Genomic DNA, 19,401 nt, shown 5'->3' with positions numbered 1-19,401 from the left:
CCAGGTACCGATGAAGATGGCATCATCAATATTGTGGCCAAGAGGAGCATATCCCAACGTCAGCAAATTTTAATCACCTATAAATCCACTATTGGCAGGGTAGGTAGCCTCTGAATTTCTAGATTATGATCTAGACAATTCCTGGACTACATGTTTTGTACAGAAAATTAATGACTTCGCTCATTCAGTTGTGGAGAGGCAAGACACAACTTTTGCTGGCCTTAGCAGTGAGCTTTGTGCTATCTCCATTCACTTCAGTGCGGTTGCTCAGCCAAAGAAAATTGTAGGGTATCTATCAAGATTATCTACCAAAATGTAGCAGAAATTTGGTCAAGCAATCTATCTACACGCTTGCCTTTATGCTATCTAGTGGATGGTCCTTAATACCACATGGCACTGCTGTAACGAATCATACCCGAGATTATATTGCAAGTGACTTTTCCTATGACACTTGGCACAACTGGTACCTAACAATCCTACGGTGACCATCCAAGTTGTACCCAGCTGTTCAGTGAGAATGACTAAGTTATGACTGTTCTGCCCCTGCTTTTCTGCCATATAACTTCTGTTTAGGCATACATTGCCTTGCCCATTGACCACTGAAGTCTATGGAAAGACACTCGTTGAGTTTAATGGGCTTTGGATCAGACTTTAAAGCCCAAATCATCAAGTCTCCACCAATTTTCCGGGTTTTGGAGGTTTTGTGACATTGGAGTTCAATTTTTTCAGAGGTGCTGAGTACTAACGCCCAAAACTGAAGTCAAGGTGAGCTGCTGGTGTCTGGATGCCCAGCAAGCTCTGGATCTCAAGCTGAGCACTCCAATTTCGTGGATCCTCTGACCCTCTGGCCTATGCCCATGGTGAGAATGACTGCTGAATATCCAGCTCCCCTGGCACCAAGGGGTTAATGGCTGAATCAGTTTAACTTGCTTAACCTGCTATAAAAGCCTTACCTTTTATCTTGTGTAAACATTCTGAGCACATGCTGCTTGTTCGTTGAGCAGGCTTTTCTGTGCCTGCAAAGAAAGTGGTTACAGGGAAACCTGTTCACTGGAGGTCACTGCTAATAAAACTCATGGCAGTGTGAACTACTGACCCACTTTAATAGTCACTTGCATACCTGGTAATTCACCCCACTATGCCCTAGCCTTCATGCTCCATCCATTAACAAGCAAATCAAGGATGCTTTTCAAGAATTTACTGCTAACTGCGATTTAATCTACTTTACTAGTTTACTTTAAGGCTACCATGCCTACACGATTGTTCATAATTACAGCAACAGTGTGATTCACAGGCTTCAAAGAATGTGACAAGCATTAAGAAAACTAGGGTCACATTGCAGTGATCTGCTTAAAGGTGGGTTTTTGTGTTGGTTGGGTTGTTTTTGTTTGTTTGTTGTTTTAAACTCTTCCTGCTTTTTATGGTGCCTTTCATCTGAGGATCCCAAAGCCTTTTAAAAACCCATTAATGAATCAGTCCTAGTCACACCCTGGTAAGGTTGGTGTATGTTAGTGAATTCTGTTTAGATGGATAAAAGGAGGCACCAAGAAGTGAAGTCTCTTGGGAGGGTTTCCAAAATGATTGGCTTTACAAAGCCGATGAAGATATTATTCTAAGGCAGGGGTAGGCAACCTATGGCACACGTGCCAAAGGCAGCATGCGAACTGATTTTCAGTGGCACTCACACTGCCCTGGTCCTGGCCACCGATCCGGGGGACTCTGCATTTTAATTTAATTTAAAATGGAGCTTCTTAAACATTCTAAAAACCTTATTTACTTTACATACAATGATAGTTTAGTTATGTATTATAGACTTATAGAAAGAGACCTTCTAAAAACGTTAAAATGTATTACTGGCACACAAAACCTTAAATTAGAGTGAATAAATGAAGACTCGGCACAGCACTTCTGAAAGGTTGCCAACCCCTGTTCTAAGGCCTGGTCCACACTAGAAGAGTTATACCTTATGTCCTTTAGAAATGTATTTTTTATTGATAGTTATATCAATGTATGCAGTAGTGTGAACTCAGTTATACTAGTATTATTATTAATGTGTATTATTGTAGTCTTAGGAGCCTCAATCATGGACCATGAGCCCATTGTGCTAGGTGGTGTACAAACACAATAAAAAGATGCCCCAAAGAGCTTACAGTATAAAGGTAACCTTTGTTTACTGAACCAGAAACAGCTGTACCAGACTAAGCACCTTTATACTGGTCTACCTGCATCCCCAGTGGGAGGTGGGGGAGGGTTGTACCACTAACTATACTGGCATCAGGGCTAGCTTAGGCTTTTTGCCACCCCAAGTGGTGAAGTGTGTGGGGGGGGAAGCCTCGATCGGCGGCAGTTCAAATGTGCTGCTTCATTCCTCGGTGGTGATTTGGCGGCAGGTCCTTCGCTCAGAGAGGGCCTGAGGGACCCGCCACTGAATTGCCGCCGAAGACCTGGACGTGCCGCCCCTTCCCATTGGTCGCCCCAAGCACCTGCTTCCTTCGCTGGTGCCTGGAGCCGGCCCTGACTGGCACATCTTTCTAGTGTGAACTAGCCCTGAGTTGCTGCCCACGTTCTCCTCTGCCAATTCCCACAATGATTAAGAGCAAAACGTGGAGCGAAAATGGCTTTAGAAAGAAATGTTAAACACCCACGTTAACAAGTGAATGGCGAAGCTGCTAAAATCAGGCATGGATGATGTTGGGAGAAGATGTGAAAAATAGCCTCTCAGCTCTATCCTTATCGTTCCCAAACCAATCTCTCATGTAGGGTTATTCATCAGTAGAGATCAAAGCGCTTCACAGTCGTTAATGTGTTTATTCCCACAACACCCAGAGGAGGCAGGGCAATGCTATGATCCCTGCTTTACAGTTGGGGAATTGAACCGAGAGAGACTAAGGCCTTGTCTACACTACAGATGCTATGGCATGGCAGCTGTGCCCTCTAGCCCTGTAGCGTAGGCACTTGCTACAGCGATGGAAAAGGTTTTTTTAATCTACCTCCGTGAGAGGCAGTAGCTAGGTCAAGGAAAAATTCTTCTGTTAGCCAGGTGGAGACACCACTAGGTTTAGGTCAGCTTCACTACATCTCTCAGGGGTGTAAATTTTTCACACCCTGAGTGACATAGCTAGGTTCAACCTATACTTTAGGTGTAGATCTAAGCCACTTGCCCAAGAGGATGCGATCTGTGGTGGAGCAAGGGATTGAACCTGGTCTCCCAAGTCATAGGCTAATGCCCTAACCACTGGACTAGCTGACTGCAGAGCAGGAGTTAGATAGGATGTACTGGAATTACCAGAGTTGGACTTCAGCCAGGAGTTTTGTATAGAGTAGCAGGGGCGCTGGAACAATTTGTATAGGGGGGTGCTGAAAGCCATTGAATCAAACTGTAAACCCTGTATATGGTGGGAACCATTTCAAGCCAAGGGATGCAGCAGGATGCCCAGCACTCCTAGTTTCAGCACCTACATAGAAGAGTGGGGCTTTTTGTTCTCATGACTATATATCCCCTTCCCTGGTTTTCTAGGATTTGATTGGCGATTTGAAGTCTGAACTGAGTGGGAATTTTGAGAAGGTGATAATTGGACTGATGACTTCCATCACACTGTATGATGTGCAGGAACTGAATAGGGCCATGAAGGTAGGTAAATATTCACTGACGTTACCAAAACACCAGTGAGTTCAATACATGGCATGAATTAAACATTCCCCATGCAACTTCTCCCAAGGGAGGAAGAAAGAATGTGTGACAGGGTGCTAGTCAGGTCACTTAACACAATTCTGGAAGATGCTCTCTGCTACTAAGCTAATGAGGGTTGTATAAGAACCTGAATAGAACATTTCAGCGTGGTAGCCATGTTCGTCTGTATCAGCAAAAAGAACAAGGAGTACTTGTGGCACCTTAGAGACTAACACATTTATTTGGGCATAAGCTTTCATGGGCTAAAACCCACTTCATCAGATGCATGCAGTGGAAAATACAGTAGGAAGATACATATACACAGAGAACATGGAAAGATGGGGGTTGCCTTACTAACTCAAATGAGACAAATCAATTAAAGTGGGCTATTATCAGCAGGAGGAAAAATCACTTTTGTAGTGATAATCAGGATGGCCCATTTCCAACAGTTGACAAGAAGGTGTTAGTAACAGTAGGAGGGGGAAAATTAGCATGGGTAAATAGCTTTTAGTTTGTGTAATGACCCATCCACTCCCAGTCTTTATTCAGGGTTTTAGCCCATGAAAGCTTATGCCCAAATAAATTTGTTAGTCTCTAAGGTGTTACAAGTACTCCTCATTCTTTTTGCTGAATAGAACATGTGCATTAAATCTGCAAACACTTTCTGGACTATGTTCTTCCATTTTGTTCTACTGTGTGATGATAAAATGAACATGGTGATGTGTTAGGTATAAGACAGCTAGATTGTTAAAAGTTGCAATATGAATTACTTTCGCACTCAGGGCTATTCATAAGTCCTTTATCCTGCTACCCATTTGCAAAATCGGGCTTGACCCTGAAAGAGGTACACATTCTATGCACTAATAAGAACATAAGAATGGCCACACTGAATCAGATCAGTGGTCCGTCTAGCCTAGTAACCTGTCTAATGACAGCAGCTGATGCAAGATGCTTTATAGGGAATGAACCGAACAGGGCAATTTCAAGTGATCCATCCCGTCGTCCAGGCCCACCTTCTGGCAGCCAGCGGTCTAGGGATGCCCGGAGTATGATCATCCCTGGCCATCTTGGCTAATAGCCATTGATGGACCGTGCCTCCAGAAATTTATCTAGTTCTTTTTTGAACCCAGTTATACTTTTAGCCTTCAATAGCCTAGCATTTATATAACACTCGGCACTTTCAAAGCACTGTACAAACATCTGAAGCTGATGGGAGCTTTTTAACAACACCTTTTTTTGTTTGGAAAAGGCGGACTTATCCAAACCTAATATTTTTGTGGGGAAGGGTCTGCTTGGATGAAAAAGTTTCTTGGGTCCAGGATGAAATGTCTGGTGAGAAAACTAGTCGATAACCTGGGATGTGAGAGACCCAGGTTGATGTTTCTGGTCTGAATCATACATAACAGGGACTTGAATGTGAGTCTCGCACTTCAAAAGTGAGTGCCTTAACCCCCTGGCTGTTTTGGGGTGAGTGGGGCATCTGTGCCTCTGCTTCTTTGCAAAATCTCTCAAAAGGTCTCAGTTTCATCCTGTTGCATAATGGGACTTTTTGAGATTAAAAAAAAAAATCTTTCATGAGATACCCAGCTCTACAAACAAATATCACCTCATTGCATGAAGTCTGTAACGTATCCCCATTTAACAAGTGGTGAAACGGAGGCAGAGAAACTAAGTGACTTATCCGGACGGGGGGAATGCTCATCAGATCCTGGACTATTACTCAAGAGAGTTGATTCTCAGTCCTGTGTTGCCATCACAGTGCCTCTGTTTGCTGGTAGATTGAAAGCAGCTTTCATCCTGATTCTCTGTTCCATGTTTAGGGTGCGGGGACAGATGAGGGCTGCCTGATTGAAATTCTGGCTTCTCGTTCCAATGAAGAAATCCAGCGCATTAACGAGACCTACCATCGTCGTACGTAGTATAAATTATGAGATGCTATGATGTTAGTGCATTTAGAGTAACCTGTACTGGGAGAACAAGTGGGGAAACTTGCAAGAGGTCTCAACTATGGCCCAGATCCAGGAAAGCACTTTGGCATGTGCTTAAGTTCCACTGATTAAGCACATGTGTAATAGATATGGCAATGTCCTGTAATCTCTTTGGGAGATCTCACTGTATTAAGTTCATGTATCGTTGTGGGCCAGGGATTGTGTGCAAGTCCATGGGGGAGGATGACCACTGTCTTTCTGGAACTAACAGTGGTAGGTAAATTCACTTGGGTTGTAACATCTCCAGAGAGGTACCATAACCTGGAGACGCTTGCATATACCGCATCGAACCGGAGTCTCCAGAGACCAACAGACAAAGAAAGGACTTTTGGGTAAATAACGTGAGTTTAAATTCACTCACGACCAGGGGCATGTGTAGAAATTTAACTTTGACCCCTTTTGGGTCCAGAAGGAGCTCGCTCTCCATACAACTGTGGCCCCGGGGCTGGAGGAATTCTGTGCCCCGGATGATTATTTGAGGGGGGAGTGTCCATGTCCCTGTCCCTGTTTGCCCCCCCTTGTGCATGCCCCTGCTCACGACTTTGTTTCTGATCCAGCAAATGGACGGGACTTTCTATCTAAGGGTAGCCCCAATCTTTCCTAGGAAGGATTGGAACTTGGAAGGAATTTGGCCTACTGAGGCCCCATAAGACTGATGGGTGACCTGGTAAGATTTTTAGCATGTGCAGAGGAACTCTGTAGCCTGTTTTGGGATGGGTTAGTAGGGTTGGTGGAATTTATCCACTTAATTTAATTTATTTGATAATTAATTTTCTAATTAATTAGTACTATTAATAATAATTAATAGATATTAATAACATGGGTATGGCTCGCCAATATGTGTGATCAGAAGATAAAGTTCGTCCTGAATCAGGCTTCACAGAGTTTATAAAAGGAGCTTCGGGGTATATGACAGGAACTTACACTGAGACAGAAATAGTCATAAAGACCTTTTATTAAAATCAATGAAACAATAAGTAAATGTAAAAATGTTAAAACAGTTCGAGATTACAAAGTTACAAAATATCACAGTTCTTTAAGAGAGATATTTATGATAATACACTGTTATAAACTCACTCTGTGCAGTAGCACTTTGGGTGTTCACACTTCTGATAAAAGAAGTGATAGTATGGGTTTGACTTTAACCCTATATAAACTAGGTGCTTTAAAAAGGTAAAGCAGAAACTAGATTCCTTTATACTTACAGCTTTGAAAAGAAATAATACCATGGCCTATTAATAGTTAATAACCTTGTAGATGGGTAGCATCGATGCAGAGATGGGGTTGAGGCGATGGGTAAACAGGAACAGATAGATGGGTGTATCGCCTGCCTAATGGTGATTTCTTTTACCTTTTATAGAGCATTATTCGGAAATCCTTCTGCCTATGCCCAAATTTCGTCTTTCCCCCACGGAAATGTTAGGGTACACCTGCCTCATAGGCTAACGTGTGTGCGTATGAGTGAGAGTTATGTACGCATTTGTGGTGTACTTGTTAGATTTGTGGGCAAAAATCCCTATTTCCACCCTTTACTGTTATTGGTTAAGTTAAAGGTCTCCAGACTTCTGCGTAGGTATTTTGTCTTATTATTACTTTTCTGAGTAAGGGTCCAAAGGTTACTTCAGCGTCACAGGATGTCTGATCTGGATTTCAGCTATTGCAAATTTATAAATCTATAAGCCTATTACATACTTAAATTTATCAAAAAGACATTTTATACAGACCAACAGACTAATCCTCAGGGCTACAACTCTTACTGTCTTTAATGCTTTCACTTTAAGAATAAATGTGCTTGCTTAGGAAAAGCTGTGTGGTAACTTATAACTGCGGGCAGTTGCCACAGTTCATAGCCTTTGGGGAGAAAGCAAAGTGCAGATGCAGGTCAGTTCAGGGAGTCTGGCTTGCTGGGGAACTCGCAGCATAGCCAGGGAGCTGTGCAGCCTGGAAAAATGCCTGTCAGGAGGGAGAGAGACCTGCATGTCGGCACTAGAGAGCTGATGACTGGGGAGCCTAGAGTTGGGGCCTTTGGTGGACATGGAGGGGGAACACAAGTGTGGTTGCCCTGAACGGTGACAACATACTTAAAGCAAAATGTGTGTTTCGGGATCCTTTCCTGAACCAAGGCTTAAATCACTGTTTCCTAAGGCTGCCTAGTGATTTATTGGCAGAAGAAGCTAGAGAAATTCCCACCTCCTCTTGACCCCAAAAACATTTAAATTTCCCAGCCAGCAAATGTGTTTCCCCCAGTTTGTATTATTAATAGTTAAATACTGGATGCACTACTTATGTTGATCTAGAGGTAGAAGGATCTGTGAAAGCGCACACACACACTCACACACACACACACACACACACACACACACACACACACACACACACACACACCCTCTGTAAAGATTTAAAAACAATCCACTCAAGCTCTAAAAACTGTATCCTGTGAACAGCATCTTACCCACCCCACATGATTTCTCCAATAGCTCTTGCTGCTAGCAGTTCAGTCAAACAATAACTGAACAATCAGAAAGACATCTGGGTCGACGCGGCAAGTTCGACTGCTCGGAGTTCGAACTATCGCGTCTGATCTAGACGCGATAGTTCGAACCCCGGAAGCGCTAGTTCGAACTCCGGTACTCCACCGCGGCAGGAGGAGTTGCCGGAGTCGACCTTGGAGCCGCGGAGTTCGCTTCCGCGGCGTCTGGACGGGTAAGTGAGTCGAACTAGGGTAGTTCAAATTCAGCTACGTTATTCACGTAGCTGAATTCACGTACCCTAGTTCGACCCCCGACCTTAGTGTAGACCAGGGCTAAGAAGCGTCGTAGTCGGAGCAAGAGACTGAATGTTGCAATACCTTCTTTCTGTCTGTCTTTCACTTGATCGTGACCTAGTATGCCTGCATCGTTATGCTCAGTGGACAGAGACTTAAGCCTTGTCTAAACACAGGGTGAAATTCTGGCAACACTGAAGTCAATGGCTAAACTCCCACTGACATTAGAAGAGTCAGGATTTCACTCAGAAGTTGTACTGGGATCCTGGCCTGTCACTAGGGCCCCTAAGTGCGGCAATAATACAAACAATAATGGTCAAAACTGCTTTTAAAAAATAGACTTAAACTGGTTCAAATCCCTGTATAGACAGAAGTTTTAAACTAGTTTGTCTCCTTTTTCAGCTTGTGTCTATGTATTTACAGATGGTAGCTTGTAGTGGTCCCTCCGTTTCAGGCTCAGAGGGAGGCCACTCTGCCTCACTATGTAGCTAACTAGCTATAACCCAGGGTTCAGGTGATAAGTGTCTCCATACAGAGGTTTGCATCAGATTAACAAAACACCTTTAGTTAAACCAGTGCAACTTTGTGCGTGAAACAGGCTCAGATCTATTTTAAAGAGAATGATCCAGATTGGCTTCTCATCCCTTACAACTGTAACTGTTGATTAATTTCACATACGCTGACCTAAATCCAGAGCAACTCCACTGAAGTTGCTTACACTGGTGCAAAGGGAGAGAAGAATAAGATCCAGGGTCAATGTGGCAATTCCTAGGAAGGCAGGTTCAGAAATTGAGAGACAGACGCATAATCTGGACACCTAGGTCATGGCTGGACATGTAGAAGACTTCTCTAAGATGAACAGTATTTAGGTGCTGAACTTTTCTCTGTTAAAAGCAAATGTCTGTGTTCTCTTGCTAGAATATGGAACTACCCTTGAAAAGGACATTGTCTCAGATACATCTTCCATGTTCCGCCGCGTGCTGGTGTCTCTAGCTACAGTAAGTCCAGTTTAAGAAAAACAGTCTGGTTCTTGTTGCTGTTGAACAAATCCTCTAAGGGCAGGTCTCCACAAGAAACTGACAGCTGTCTAACTACATTTCTCATGTTGGAAAAATCACACCCCTGAGCCAACACAGTTATACCAACCTAACCCCCAGTGTAGACACCATTCTGTTGAACGGGGGTAAGAGGGGGGTTTCACCCATCGACATAGCTACTGCCTCTTGCAGAGGTAGATTAATTATGGTGACGGGAGAAGCTCTCCTGTTGGCATAGTAGCGTCTTCACCTTGTTTTAGTGATGAGGTCTCTCTGTACTCAGTACCATGAATTTCTGATTCTCCTCTCTCTTACACTGATGTAGGTCAGGAGCAGCACAGTGGAAGTCAGTGGAGTTACACCAGTGTAAAAGAGATCAGACAGAGTTGTATTAAATACTAGTATTAATCCTCCCTCTCGTCTGGTTCCTTCTCCTGCTCTCTTTTATCCCCTTCCTAGGCATCCTTCCCCCTCTCCTGCTGCACAGCCTTCCTCTGCTGATCTCCTGCAGGACTGCCTCCATGCTCCCTTGCATTTCAGCTGGTATCTGTGTATCATGTTGGTTTGACCCGAAGGGCAGGCTGCTCAGGGGGTGGGCCGGGGTGGGGCAGGAATCAGGGTGTGTGTGTTAACACCATGTGCTTTCTTAGGGTCCATGGCTCCCACTGACATCAGATGGAGTTGAGTCCTCGGTCCCTCCTTAAAAATAAATAAAATCAGGCCCTTAAATATTTCAGAGCTTTCTCCATCACCCTTCTTGCGACACTCTGTTACATAATTGCAGCTGCTTTCCCAATAGATACTCATTATATGTGCTTGGTAACTTGTTTTGAACAGCAAGCTTGCTAGACTCTTTTCATGAGCCCCTTTGAAAAGCTGAATTTAACACAGCCCTCTTGTGTTTCTGCAGGGAAACAGGGACCAGGGAAACTATGTGGATGAAGGCCTTGCTCAGCAAGATGCCCAGGTCTGTAGCTCTTTGTGTACTCTTTGAGAAAAATCTGCCCCACCCGTTGTGGATGTTTGCTGAACCCCCGGTCCTTCCATCCGTTGTTTTTTAAAGGCCAGTGAAAGTCATCAACCATTTAGCTGGCATGTTTTTAGTGCACTGGATTTGGGACCCAGACAATCTGGGTTCTAGTCCTGGTTCTGCTGCTGGATGACCTTGGACAAGTCTCTGCACCTCAGTTTCCCCATATGTAAAATGGGATAATGATCTTTTTGGAAGACCCAAGCTCTCTGGCTTTACTTGAGCTTTTGGGCTAACCAGTGATGAGCTGCCAAAATATTAACAATCGGTTCCCTCCTCCTCACCCCATGAGGGTGACCCTCCCACCCCCCGGGGACTCCTGCCCTGCCCCCCAGGACCCCTGCCTTATCCACCCCCTTCCCTGTCCCTTAACTGCCCCCTGCCACCCATCCAACCCCTCCTCTTATTCCTGATAGCCCCCCGGGACCCCCGCCCCATCCTACCACCCCTTCTCTCTTTCCTGACTGCCTCCCACCACCCCATCCAACCCCTGGTCCTTCCTGACTGCCCCCCCAGGACCCTTGCCCCCATTCAATTCCCCTGTTCCCTGCCCTCTGACCACCCCCAGTTCCGACCCTAATCCACCCCCGCCCTCTATCCAACCCCCACTCCCTACTCCCTGTCCCCCTTACCCTGCTGCTTGGAGATGGGGGCCGTGCCACCCAGAGTCGGGGCTGGGAGCCACTGGCGCTGGGCTGCAGTCGGGGTCCAGGTCGGCGTCTGGGTCCGGCCCGGAGCCTCACCGCCTGGCTGGAGTCAGAGCCGGGGGCCGGCGCGGAGCCGCGCTGCCCAGAGTCGGGGCCGGGGTCAGAGCTGCGCCGCCCGCCCGGAGCCGCGCCGCCTGCCCGGCCAGAGTCGGGGCCGGGTCGGCGTCGGGTCCGCCCGAGCCGCGCCGCGCCGCCTGGCCGGGTCTGAGCCGCGCCGCCCGGCCGGCCAGAGTCGGGGCCGGGGTCTGGGTTGGCGTCGGGGTCCGGCTCGGAGCCGCCCGCCCGGAGCCGCGCCGCCCAGGGCCGGGGCCAGGGGCTGGCCCGGAGCCGCGCCGCCCAGGGCCGGGGCCGGGGGCTGGCCCGGAGCCGCGCCGCCCAGGGCCGGGGCCGGGGGCTGGCCCGGAACTGCGCTGCCCGTCCGGCCCGAGTCGGGCCGGGGTCGGGGTCAGGGTTAGAGCCGGGGGCCGGCCCGGAGCTGCGCCGCCTGGCCGGGGACGCGCAGCGCCTAGAGCCCTCCTTGTGCCCCCCCCCAGCTCACCTGTAGGAAGCTGCTGCTTCCTTCTCAGCCCTCCCAGGCTTCCCGCGCTAACAGCTGATTGGCGGGAAGCCTGGAGGGGGAGCCTTCAGAGGAGGAGGCAAAGCTGGAGCCAGGTGAGCTGGGACTGGGGGCAGGGCAGGGAGCTGCTGGAACCTTTGTTAAATTTAAAAGCCCTTTACAACTGGTTCTAAAAGGGTTTCTAAATTTAACAACCGGTTCGCGTGAACCGGTGTGAACCGGCTGCAGCTCACCACTGGGGCTAACCCTTATTTCATGTGCTTGATTCTTTCTAGTGCTTGTATGAAGCCGGAGAGAAGAAATGGGGGACAAGTGAGGGACAATTCCTGACTATCCTCTGTTCAAGAAACAAAAATCACTTATTAAAGGGTAAAAGTCTCAGCAATTTTCTACATACTTTTTCTTTTTTTTTTTCTTCCCTTTTCTTTTTTTAAAAGCACCTTTTTTAGGTACATCTCTTGGCAAATAGAAAGGGACCCTTCTCAAAGGCACAGGCCTACTCTGGAGTCTGGTCTTATGTAGCTACTTCAGAGTATTTTAATACAGGAACCTATTCTTGTGAGCCTAAAAGGAACTCTAGAGAGACCAGAATTAACTTTATGGATCACCTGTGCTCCAGTCTTTATACCAGAGGTAGTAAATTGGGACTTTGGCGACAGTTACCAAGGATAGGAGTTTATTATTCTAAGAAACTTGCTTCTAGAATATCAGGGTTAGAAGGGACCTCAGAAGGTTATCTAGTCCAACCCCTTGCTCAAAGCAGGACTAATCCCCAACTAAATCATCCCAGCCAGGGCTGTGTCAAGCCTGACCTTAAAAACCTCTAAGGAAGGAGATTCCACCACCTCCCTGGTAACCCATTCCAGTGCTTCACCACCCTCCTAGTGAAAAAGTTTTTCCTAATATCCAACCTAGACTTCCCTCCACTGCAACTTGAGACCATTACTCCTTGTTCTGCCAACATTCCCCCTACAGGGAAGAAAGACAGGCACCATTCTGCTGGATCTGCGGTTCTCAAACTAGGGTCTGTAATGATCTTGTTAGTGGCTCTTGCAGAGCTGGCTGGTTGCAAATACTGCTGGCGAAATGGCAAAGTTTTCCTTGTGGCAGAATGCTGAACCAAGTGGGAAAGTTAAGCAACTCAACTTGATCCCATTAAGTAATAATTCATGACCCTGTTACCAGCAGTTGTTGACTGACCAATTAGAAAACTGATGATCATTGAAATGATAAACTGAATGATTTCCAGGACAACTGCAATTTTCTACCACTTAAAAAAGAGGCAAAATGTGCATACAAAGTACTCAGTTGCTTGACCTGGCAAACTGAACCTTGATGGTTAAGTCTTTGTAGATGGCACCAACAAATCTTGCTCAATGACTCTTCATTAGTGTGTGTTCTTTTCTAGTCTTTGATGAATACAGAAGGATTGCTAAGAAGGACATTACAGAAAGCATTAAATCTGAGATGTCAGGGGACCTTGAAGATGCCTTATTAGCTGTGGGTGAGTATTCCAGTTTTAAATTTAGGGTTGTTTAGTTACACAATAGACTGTCGGGGTGTAGAATGGGAAAGGATTGCTTCTGTCAGCCTCGAGCACAGAAGCCATGGAGTTGAAGCTTGGTTAACTTTCAAATCCATAGGTAGTCCCTGAAATAGAAGGGGATGGGAGAGTGGACAGGGATGAAATGCAAGGAGCCTGTGATGTGTGCAAAGTGCTTTGCTTTTCAAAGCAACAAAGTGTGTGGTCCTTGAGTTAAAATCATTTTCTCCATTGCAGGAGATGCTAGCAAGTATTATCTAAAGTATTAGGCTTGCTTCACCTTGGCATAGCAAGACATATGTGCTGTGTCTCTTGCCCACTGTCTTCACAGAGCAAGGTGCAGGGGACATGCTTTATTGATGGCCAGTAACTGTCTCCATTCTTACCACAGGTCACACCGTTTTACCCCTTGCAAATACGGCAAGTGGCTGTGAACAAGATGGCAAAAGTTCCACTGCTTCCACTCTCATTATTTACCTTTGCCACCAGGTGCTAAGGGTGCTGACACTTATCAAAGAGCATTGCAAACTTTAAACAATTGGCTGTACTGTGATGGACAAGACTTCAGGTTTATTTGAAGGGGCTCGTTCTTTTGCATTGCCCTTGCTGTATTTTTCAGCTTGTCCAGTGGCCTCTAAATCCATACCTTGGAGCTTCTTGGACTAACAGGGATGTGCATGTTTTGGCCCTGATTCTGCAAATGGATCTGCAGACAGACCTCTGCATCTGCCACTAAAATCCTATGCAGATCTGATGGGAGCTTTAAGCAGTAACTGCAGCCTTGAAACTTAACGATTTGGAAAATCTCCCTTGTTCTTTTCTCTTCACAGTAAAATGCGTAAGGAATAAGCATGCATACTTTGCTGAAAGATTATATGGTTCCATGAAGGTAAATAGCTTTGGGGTGTATGTGGTTTCTCTCCCCCCTTCCCCCCATTAAATATAGAGGCATGCTAAAATTAAATAGCAGCTGGATTTAATACTGCAGGGGGAGAGGAGAGAGGGCAGTAACCCAAGAGGTTCATATTCATCATGGATCTCCTCTCCTCCTCTGTTAAGGGACAAAACTGGCATTGCCCATTATATGCTGAAAATAGGGAACTCTGTCACACTCAATGCAAAATGCTTTGGGCTAATTTCCCACCCAGAAACTGTGGATGAAACCTTGACCATTAACAATGATTTACCCATAATGCACAATATTTGTTCAAGGATTGCTTTTTTCTTTAGGGTTTAGGGACGGATGACGATACACTCATTCGAGTGATGGTGTCACGCTGTGAAATTGACATGTTGGATATCAGGCATGAATTCAAGAGGATGTATGGGAAATCTCTCTACTCCTTCATCCAGGTAAGCTTTCCTTTCCTAGAAACCATGGTCTTGCTGCACACAGCACCAGCCACTTTGTCTCTCTCTTCTGACTAGTGACTGGTCCACACTTTTCAGACAAGAAGCTATTATTCTTGAACAGCTTTTTTGGGGGGAAGTGTATGAAATTGTCCATTCTTTATATATATTTTTTGTTTTTTCACCAGGCATTCAAAAAAATCTTTTTTTTTTAAATGACAAGGGAAAAGGAAGGAGGAGAAAACAGAAAGAGAGGGAAATACACAATAAGGGGGAAAAAAGAAAACTTCCAAAAAGATTGAAAAATTGGGTCCATCTCAAACCCCACAAAATTCAAACTTTAAAATGTTTTTACCTTGTATTCAAAAATTTTGACCCAGCTCTAATCCTGACTTGCATTGCCCTTACAAATTTTGGCATTAGGATTGTTTAACAGTTTTCCAGTAATGCCAGCCTGATTGGTCTGGTGATGAATACTAAGATAACACCATCCAGCCCCTTTGTACTGGCTATCCTAGCAAGATTTCTGCACTCACCCTCTACGCTGTGCTTCAGATCCAACTCACAATGTCTTGTGGTCAGAGAACGCTTATTTGTCGACCTTCTATAACTATAAACTGGGTGTCTTAGAAACATTGTCTTGGATTCCTCAAAAGGTTAATGGGCAGATTTTTTTTATCTCAGATACTCCTGTAAGTTGGATTTCATATTTTAATACTGTAGTGGTTTCTCATTTGATTGATCCTTTTTGCTTGATTTTTGTTATAATCAACTTTGCATTTTCAGTTGGATAAAGTATTAATTTTGTCTTAAAATGGTTGTGGGATGTTGTAGCACATGGTAATAGCGGCTGCATTTTAGTGGTGGGCAATGTGTCCTTATACATGATCAATGTGTGTCGAGTACTCTGGGGTGAAAGATGCACCTTAAATGTTATCAAACCTTAAGTTGGCAAAGAAATACAAAATCTCATGGGGACAATTCCTACAATCATCTCGGACTGGTGTAAATGATACTGTACAGCCTTTTCTGAGAACACTTGTTGCACATCTAATCACGTCCCTCTCTCTCTCTTTTTTTTTTTTTTTTCTTTCAGGGAGACACTTCAGGAGACTATAGGAAAGTCTTACTCTTGCTCTGTGGTGGTGAAGACTAAACCATGTGTAACTTCTTGTTTTGGGGGAGGAGAAATAGATCACAAGATTTATTTTTTTCAATAGCTTTAGATAGTGCTATTAGAATTGACTTAGGTTAGTCAATGCCAGTTGCCTCCTATTATATGCTTTTATTGCTTAGAATATGCAATGCTGCACTAATTGTGTCACCAGAGCCAGTCATAACTTTACTAGAATTGCCTGGCTGAATTACTTCTCCCAGCAGGCTTTGGAAAGACTTCTTGAAGCCATGTTTGCAGAAATAGGAGCACTAGATGTTTCCTAGAGTCTTAGACTCCATTCTACAGTTGGATTATCTGTGCTAGAGAACGGCATCTTGCTGCAAAAAGGGAAGCAATGGCTACCATCAATCTTAGACTCTGAGCAAGGTTCGGTTAAGTGAGCATGCAATTAGCTTCCCATTTCCAAGCTCACATCTGTGTTGCCATACAGTGCAATTGCGTGGGTGTAACAGAGGGCCGGATTCTGCCCACTCCTACAATCCCTACAAAATAGGTGGAAATGAGGGGAGAGTTTAACCAAAGCCTTTAATGCTACTGTAACTTGATCTATCTCCATCCACTACATGAATAATTCTTGTGACATCCCACTGCCATTGAACTTACTGACCAACTGAGGTGGGCTTAGGCACAGAATGTATAAGACTCTGCACAGGAAAATATTAACACCATCCATGTGGGAAAAGTACAGAAAACAAGCTTTATTTCTCTGACTGTATTCTAACATAAAGAAAACCATTAGTCTAAAATGCAAGGTGTGTCTAGATCAAAACACAACCTTTGTTAGAAGCAAACTATCAACATTCCTCATCACTATGGCTATTTGTGTATGTAGATCAGAAGATAGGAGCAGGATATAATTCACAAGCAGCAAATTTGAAACTCCAGTAGCCTTCGGCCTAGTCTACCACACACACATTTTGTATTAATATAAATGTTGGTTAAGGGTGTGACTTAATTAATATAGTTACACTGGTATGTCCTCTACTGTGGATGCAGTTATAATAGTATAAAAGTGCTTTGTGCTGGAATAGCTTATTTCCCTGTCTGGACAGTAAGGTTGAAAGAAGCCATTCTGTTCAGAAACCTAATCCACATTCTGTGCGTTTTACAGCGGAATAACAAATGCACCTTAGCTTTCCCTGTCCTATAGTAAATTCCTTATGGAGATCAGGCACTGGGCTCTTAAGCCCCATCTATCTGCACGGCACGGCTATGTTCTGCAGCACGTCTGGTGAAGATACTCTATGCTGATGGCAGACAGCTCTCCTGTTGGCATAAAAAAACCTACCTCTGTGAGTGGCAGAAGCTATGCTGGCAGGAGAAGCTTATCCCGCTTTGTTGATATAACTTATGTCGTGCGGGGTGGTGGTTTATTCACGCCCTTGAGACATGAGTTATGCCGACATAGCTGTAGTTAGACATAGCCTTAGTGTGAGTTAAATAAAGGGAGGCCACACGTGGGCAGAGGTATAGTGCTAATCTCATCTACGCCATGGTCAAAAGTAGTGTCTTATCTCTACTACAATTTTATAGTAGGACAGGGCTAGCTCATGAGCATTAGTTGTCCTGCTGTTTTAAAAACCAACAACCCCAAAACACTTTTTGTAGCACAGTCATAGCCTGAGTGGTGCAGTAATAGTTTTCGGAAGGAAGCAGTGTGGGCTGAGCATGGAAATAGAAGGCAGGATCGACGGTGTTGTCAACCCAACTTTGCCACTCACTTTGCTCCCATTGACTTGGCCAGGTGCAAAACTGGAACCTCTCTCTGGCCTCGGACAAGTCACTTTGCTTCTGTGTTCTGTTGTCTTTTATGTTCCCTTCTTCACAGGAGGGTTGTTGGCAGTAAGTCTAAGCACTACAACAATCTGTTGCTCAGTAAGAAGAAACCACTTAGCCTTATCACTACAGTAGGTTCACATGTGCCCTCTGGCTTTACCATAAAATGGCTCACTGGCCAGTGCTCAGTTTTTCAATATAATAAACCAATCATTTCTTTACTTTGAATTCCAAAAGGTGTCTTCTCTGAATGAGATGAAATTGCATAGGTGCATTGCCCTGGTTGAGCTAAGCTTGTGTTTACTTGCCCCTCCCACAACTTCACATCAGCTGCCTCTCCAAAGTGCAGCCAGGACTGCCCCCGCCACAGCAAAACCCAGTGGAGGGTCCTTGGGAAGAGGAAGTCTCCAATGATCCGCTGGGAGATTCTCTCACATTACCAGGAGAGGGGAGAAATGGGGTTTATCCTTCTTGCAAAATAAGGGTGGAAGGGAGACCTGCCTACAAGTCCCCTCAGATCAGCTAAAGTACAGGCTCCCACAGGAAGATCCTGTGTTTTGGCCCTTGGTCCCCCCATTTGTGAAAATGGGATCCCCACTGTAGGGGAAGCAGCAGAATAGACAATACAACTCCAACACATCGTTCCTTCTAAGCTACAGCAAGTTCAAGCTCTTTGTCCTTGTTTTTAAGACTTTGCATAAATGGTAGCTTCTTTTGTCTAAGGCTGTGTCTCCACTTAAAATGCTACAGTACCAGAGCAGCTGTAGCACTTCAGTGTAGATAGTGACAGGAGAGGTTCTCCCATTACTGGTAGTTAATCCACCTCCCTGAGAGGTGGTAGCTAGGTTGATGGAAGAATTCTTCTGTCAACCTACTGCCGCCTACACCAGGGGTTAGGTCGGCATAGCTACATTTCTCAGCGGTGTGGATTTTTGCTTGCTGATGTAAGTTTTGAGTGTAGATCAGTCCTAAGTCTGCCGCATGCCACTGATACCCACCGCACAGACCCTTTTGTCTCCTCCAACCATCTTCCCACTTTCTTCCATGCCACTCCTTAAAACTATTGTTATTTTGTGTTATCACAGCACATAGGAGCCCCAGTCACAGATCAGGACCTCACTGTACAAACACAGAGCAAAAAGACAGTCCCTGCCTCCACAGAGCTTACACTTTAAGTATAAAACAAACAACAGATAGGTATGGACAAATGGGGCTTTGGGGCGTACAAGGAAACTGAGACAATGTTGGTATGGCCTCAGCCAAGCTGTAGTCTATTTTTTTGTAGGCCTCATACTAAAGAATTTTATGGAGGACTTTGAAGGATGAGTTAGTTTTGCAGATCTCTATGGGTAAATACACCTCTACCTCAATATAACGCTACTTGATATAACATGAATTTGGATATAACACAGTAAAGCAGCGCTCGGGGGGGGGGGGGGCTGCGCATTCTGGTGGATCAAAGCAAATTCGATATGACGTGGTTTCACCTATAATGCGGCAAGATTTTTTGGCTCCTGAAGGCAGCGTTATATCGAGGTATAGGTGTAACTGCCTTTTCTGAGTTGATGCATAAACCCCTGCTTTCATCACAGTCAGATCCCTCAGAAGACCTTTTTGAGAATGATACCCACAAGAAGTTAGCTAACTAATAGTTAAAAGTATGACTGGAAAGAGGGTTAGTCAAAGTGTCTCAAGCAAATTACTAACAGTTGTGACCAGTCAGCACCTTGGCCACTTCACATTTATGTTCTCCTTTCCCCCACCTTTTAACCTTTTCATAGAATCTCAGGGTTGGAAGGGACC

The 19,401-nt window shown here is 45.0% G+C and overlaps 1 protein-coding gene across 2 annotated transcripts in view; it reads left to right on the top strand.

Annotated features, from left to right (window-relative positions):
• Positions 1-17,819, top strand: part of ANXA4 (annexin A4) — a 32,208-nt gene extending 14,389 nt beyond the window's left edge. For both annotated transcript variants that reach the window (XM_039526179.1, XM_039526178.1), the window contains exons 4-13: positions 5-99; positions 3,518-3,631; positions 5,491-5,581; positions 9,341-9,420; positions 10,370-10,426; positions 12,028-12,121; positions 13,161-13,256; positions 14,126-14,184; positions 14,526-14,648; positions 15,742-17,819. In XM_039526179.1, the coding sequence (XP_039382113.1) occupies positions 5-99; positions 3,518-3,631; positions 5,491-5,581; positions 9,341-9,420; positions 10,370-10,426; positions 12,028-12,121; positions 13,161-13,256; positions 14,126-14,184; positions 14,526-14,648; positions 15,742-15,801 (869 nt within the window). In that variant the 3' untranslated portion in view covers positions 15,802-17,819. The remainder of the gene's footprint in view (positions 1-4; positions 100-3,517; positions 3,632-5,490; positions 5,582-9,340; positions 9,421-10,369; positions 10,427-12,027; positions 12,122-13,160; positions 13,257-14,125; positions 14,185-14,525; positions 14,649-15,741) is intronic.
• The last annotated feature ends 1,582 nt before the right edge of the window (positions 17,820-19,401 follow it).

Source organism: Mauremys reevesii, linkage group 2 (assembly GCF_016161935.1).
Source record: "Mauremys reevesii isolate NIE-2019 linkage group 2, ASM1616193v1, whole genome shotgun sequence".
NCBI classification, from domain to species: Eukaryota; Metazoa; Chordata; order Testudines; family Geoemydidae; genus Mauremys; species Mauremys reevesii.
Note: the sequence above shows the minus strand (reverse complement) of the source record. Positions and strands in the feature narration are given on the sequence as shown.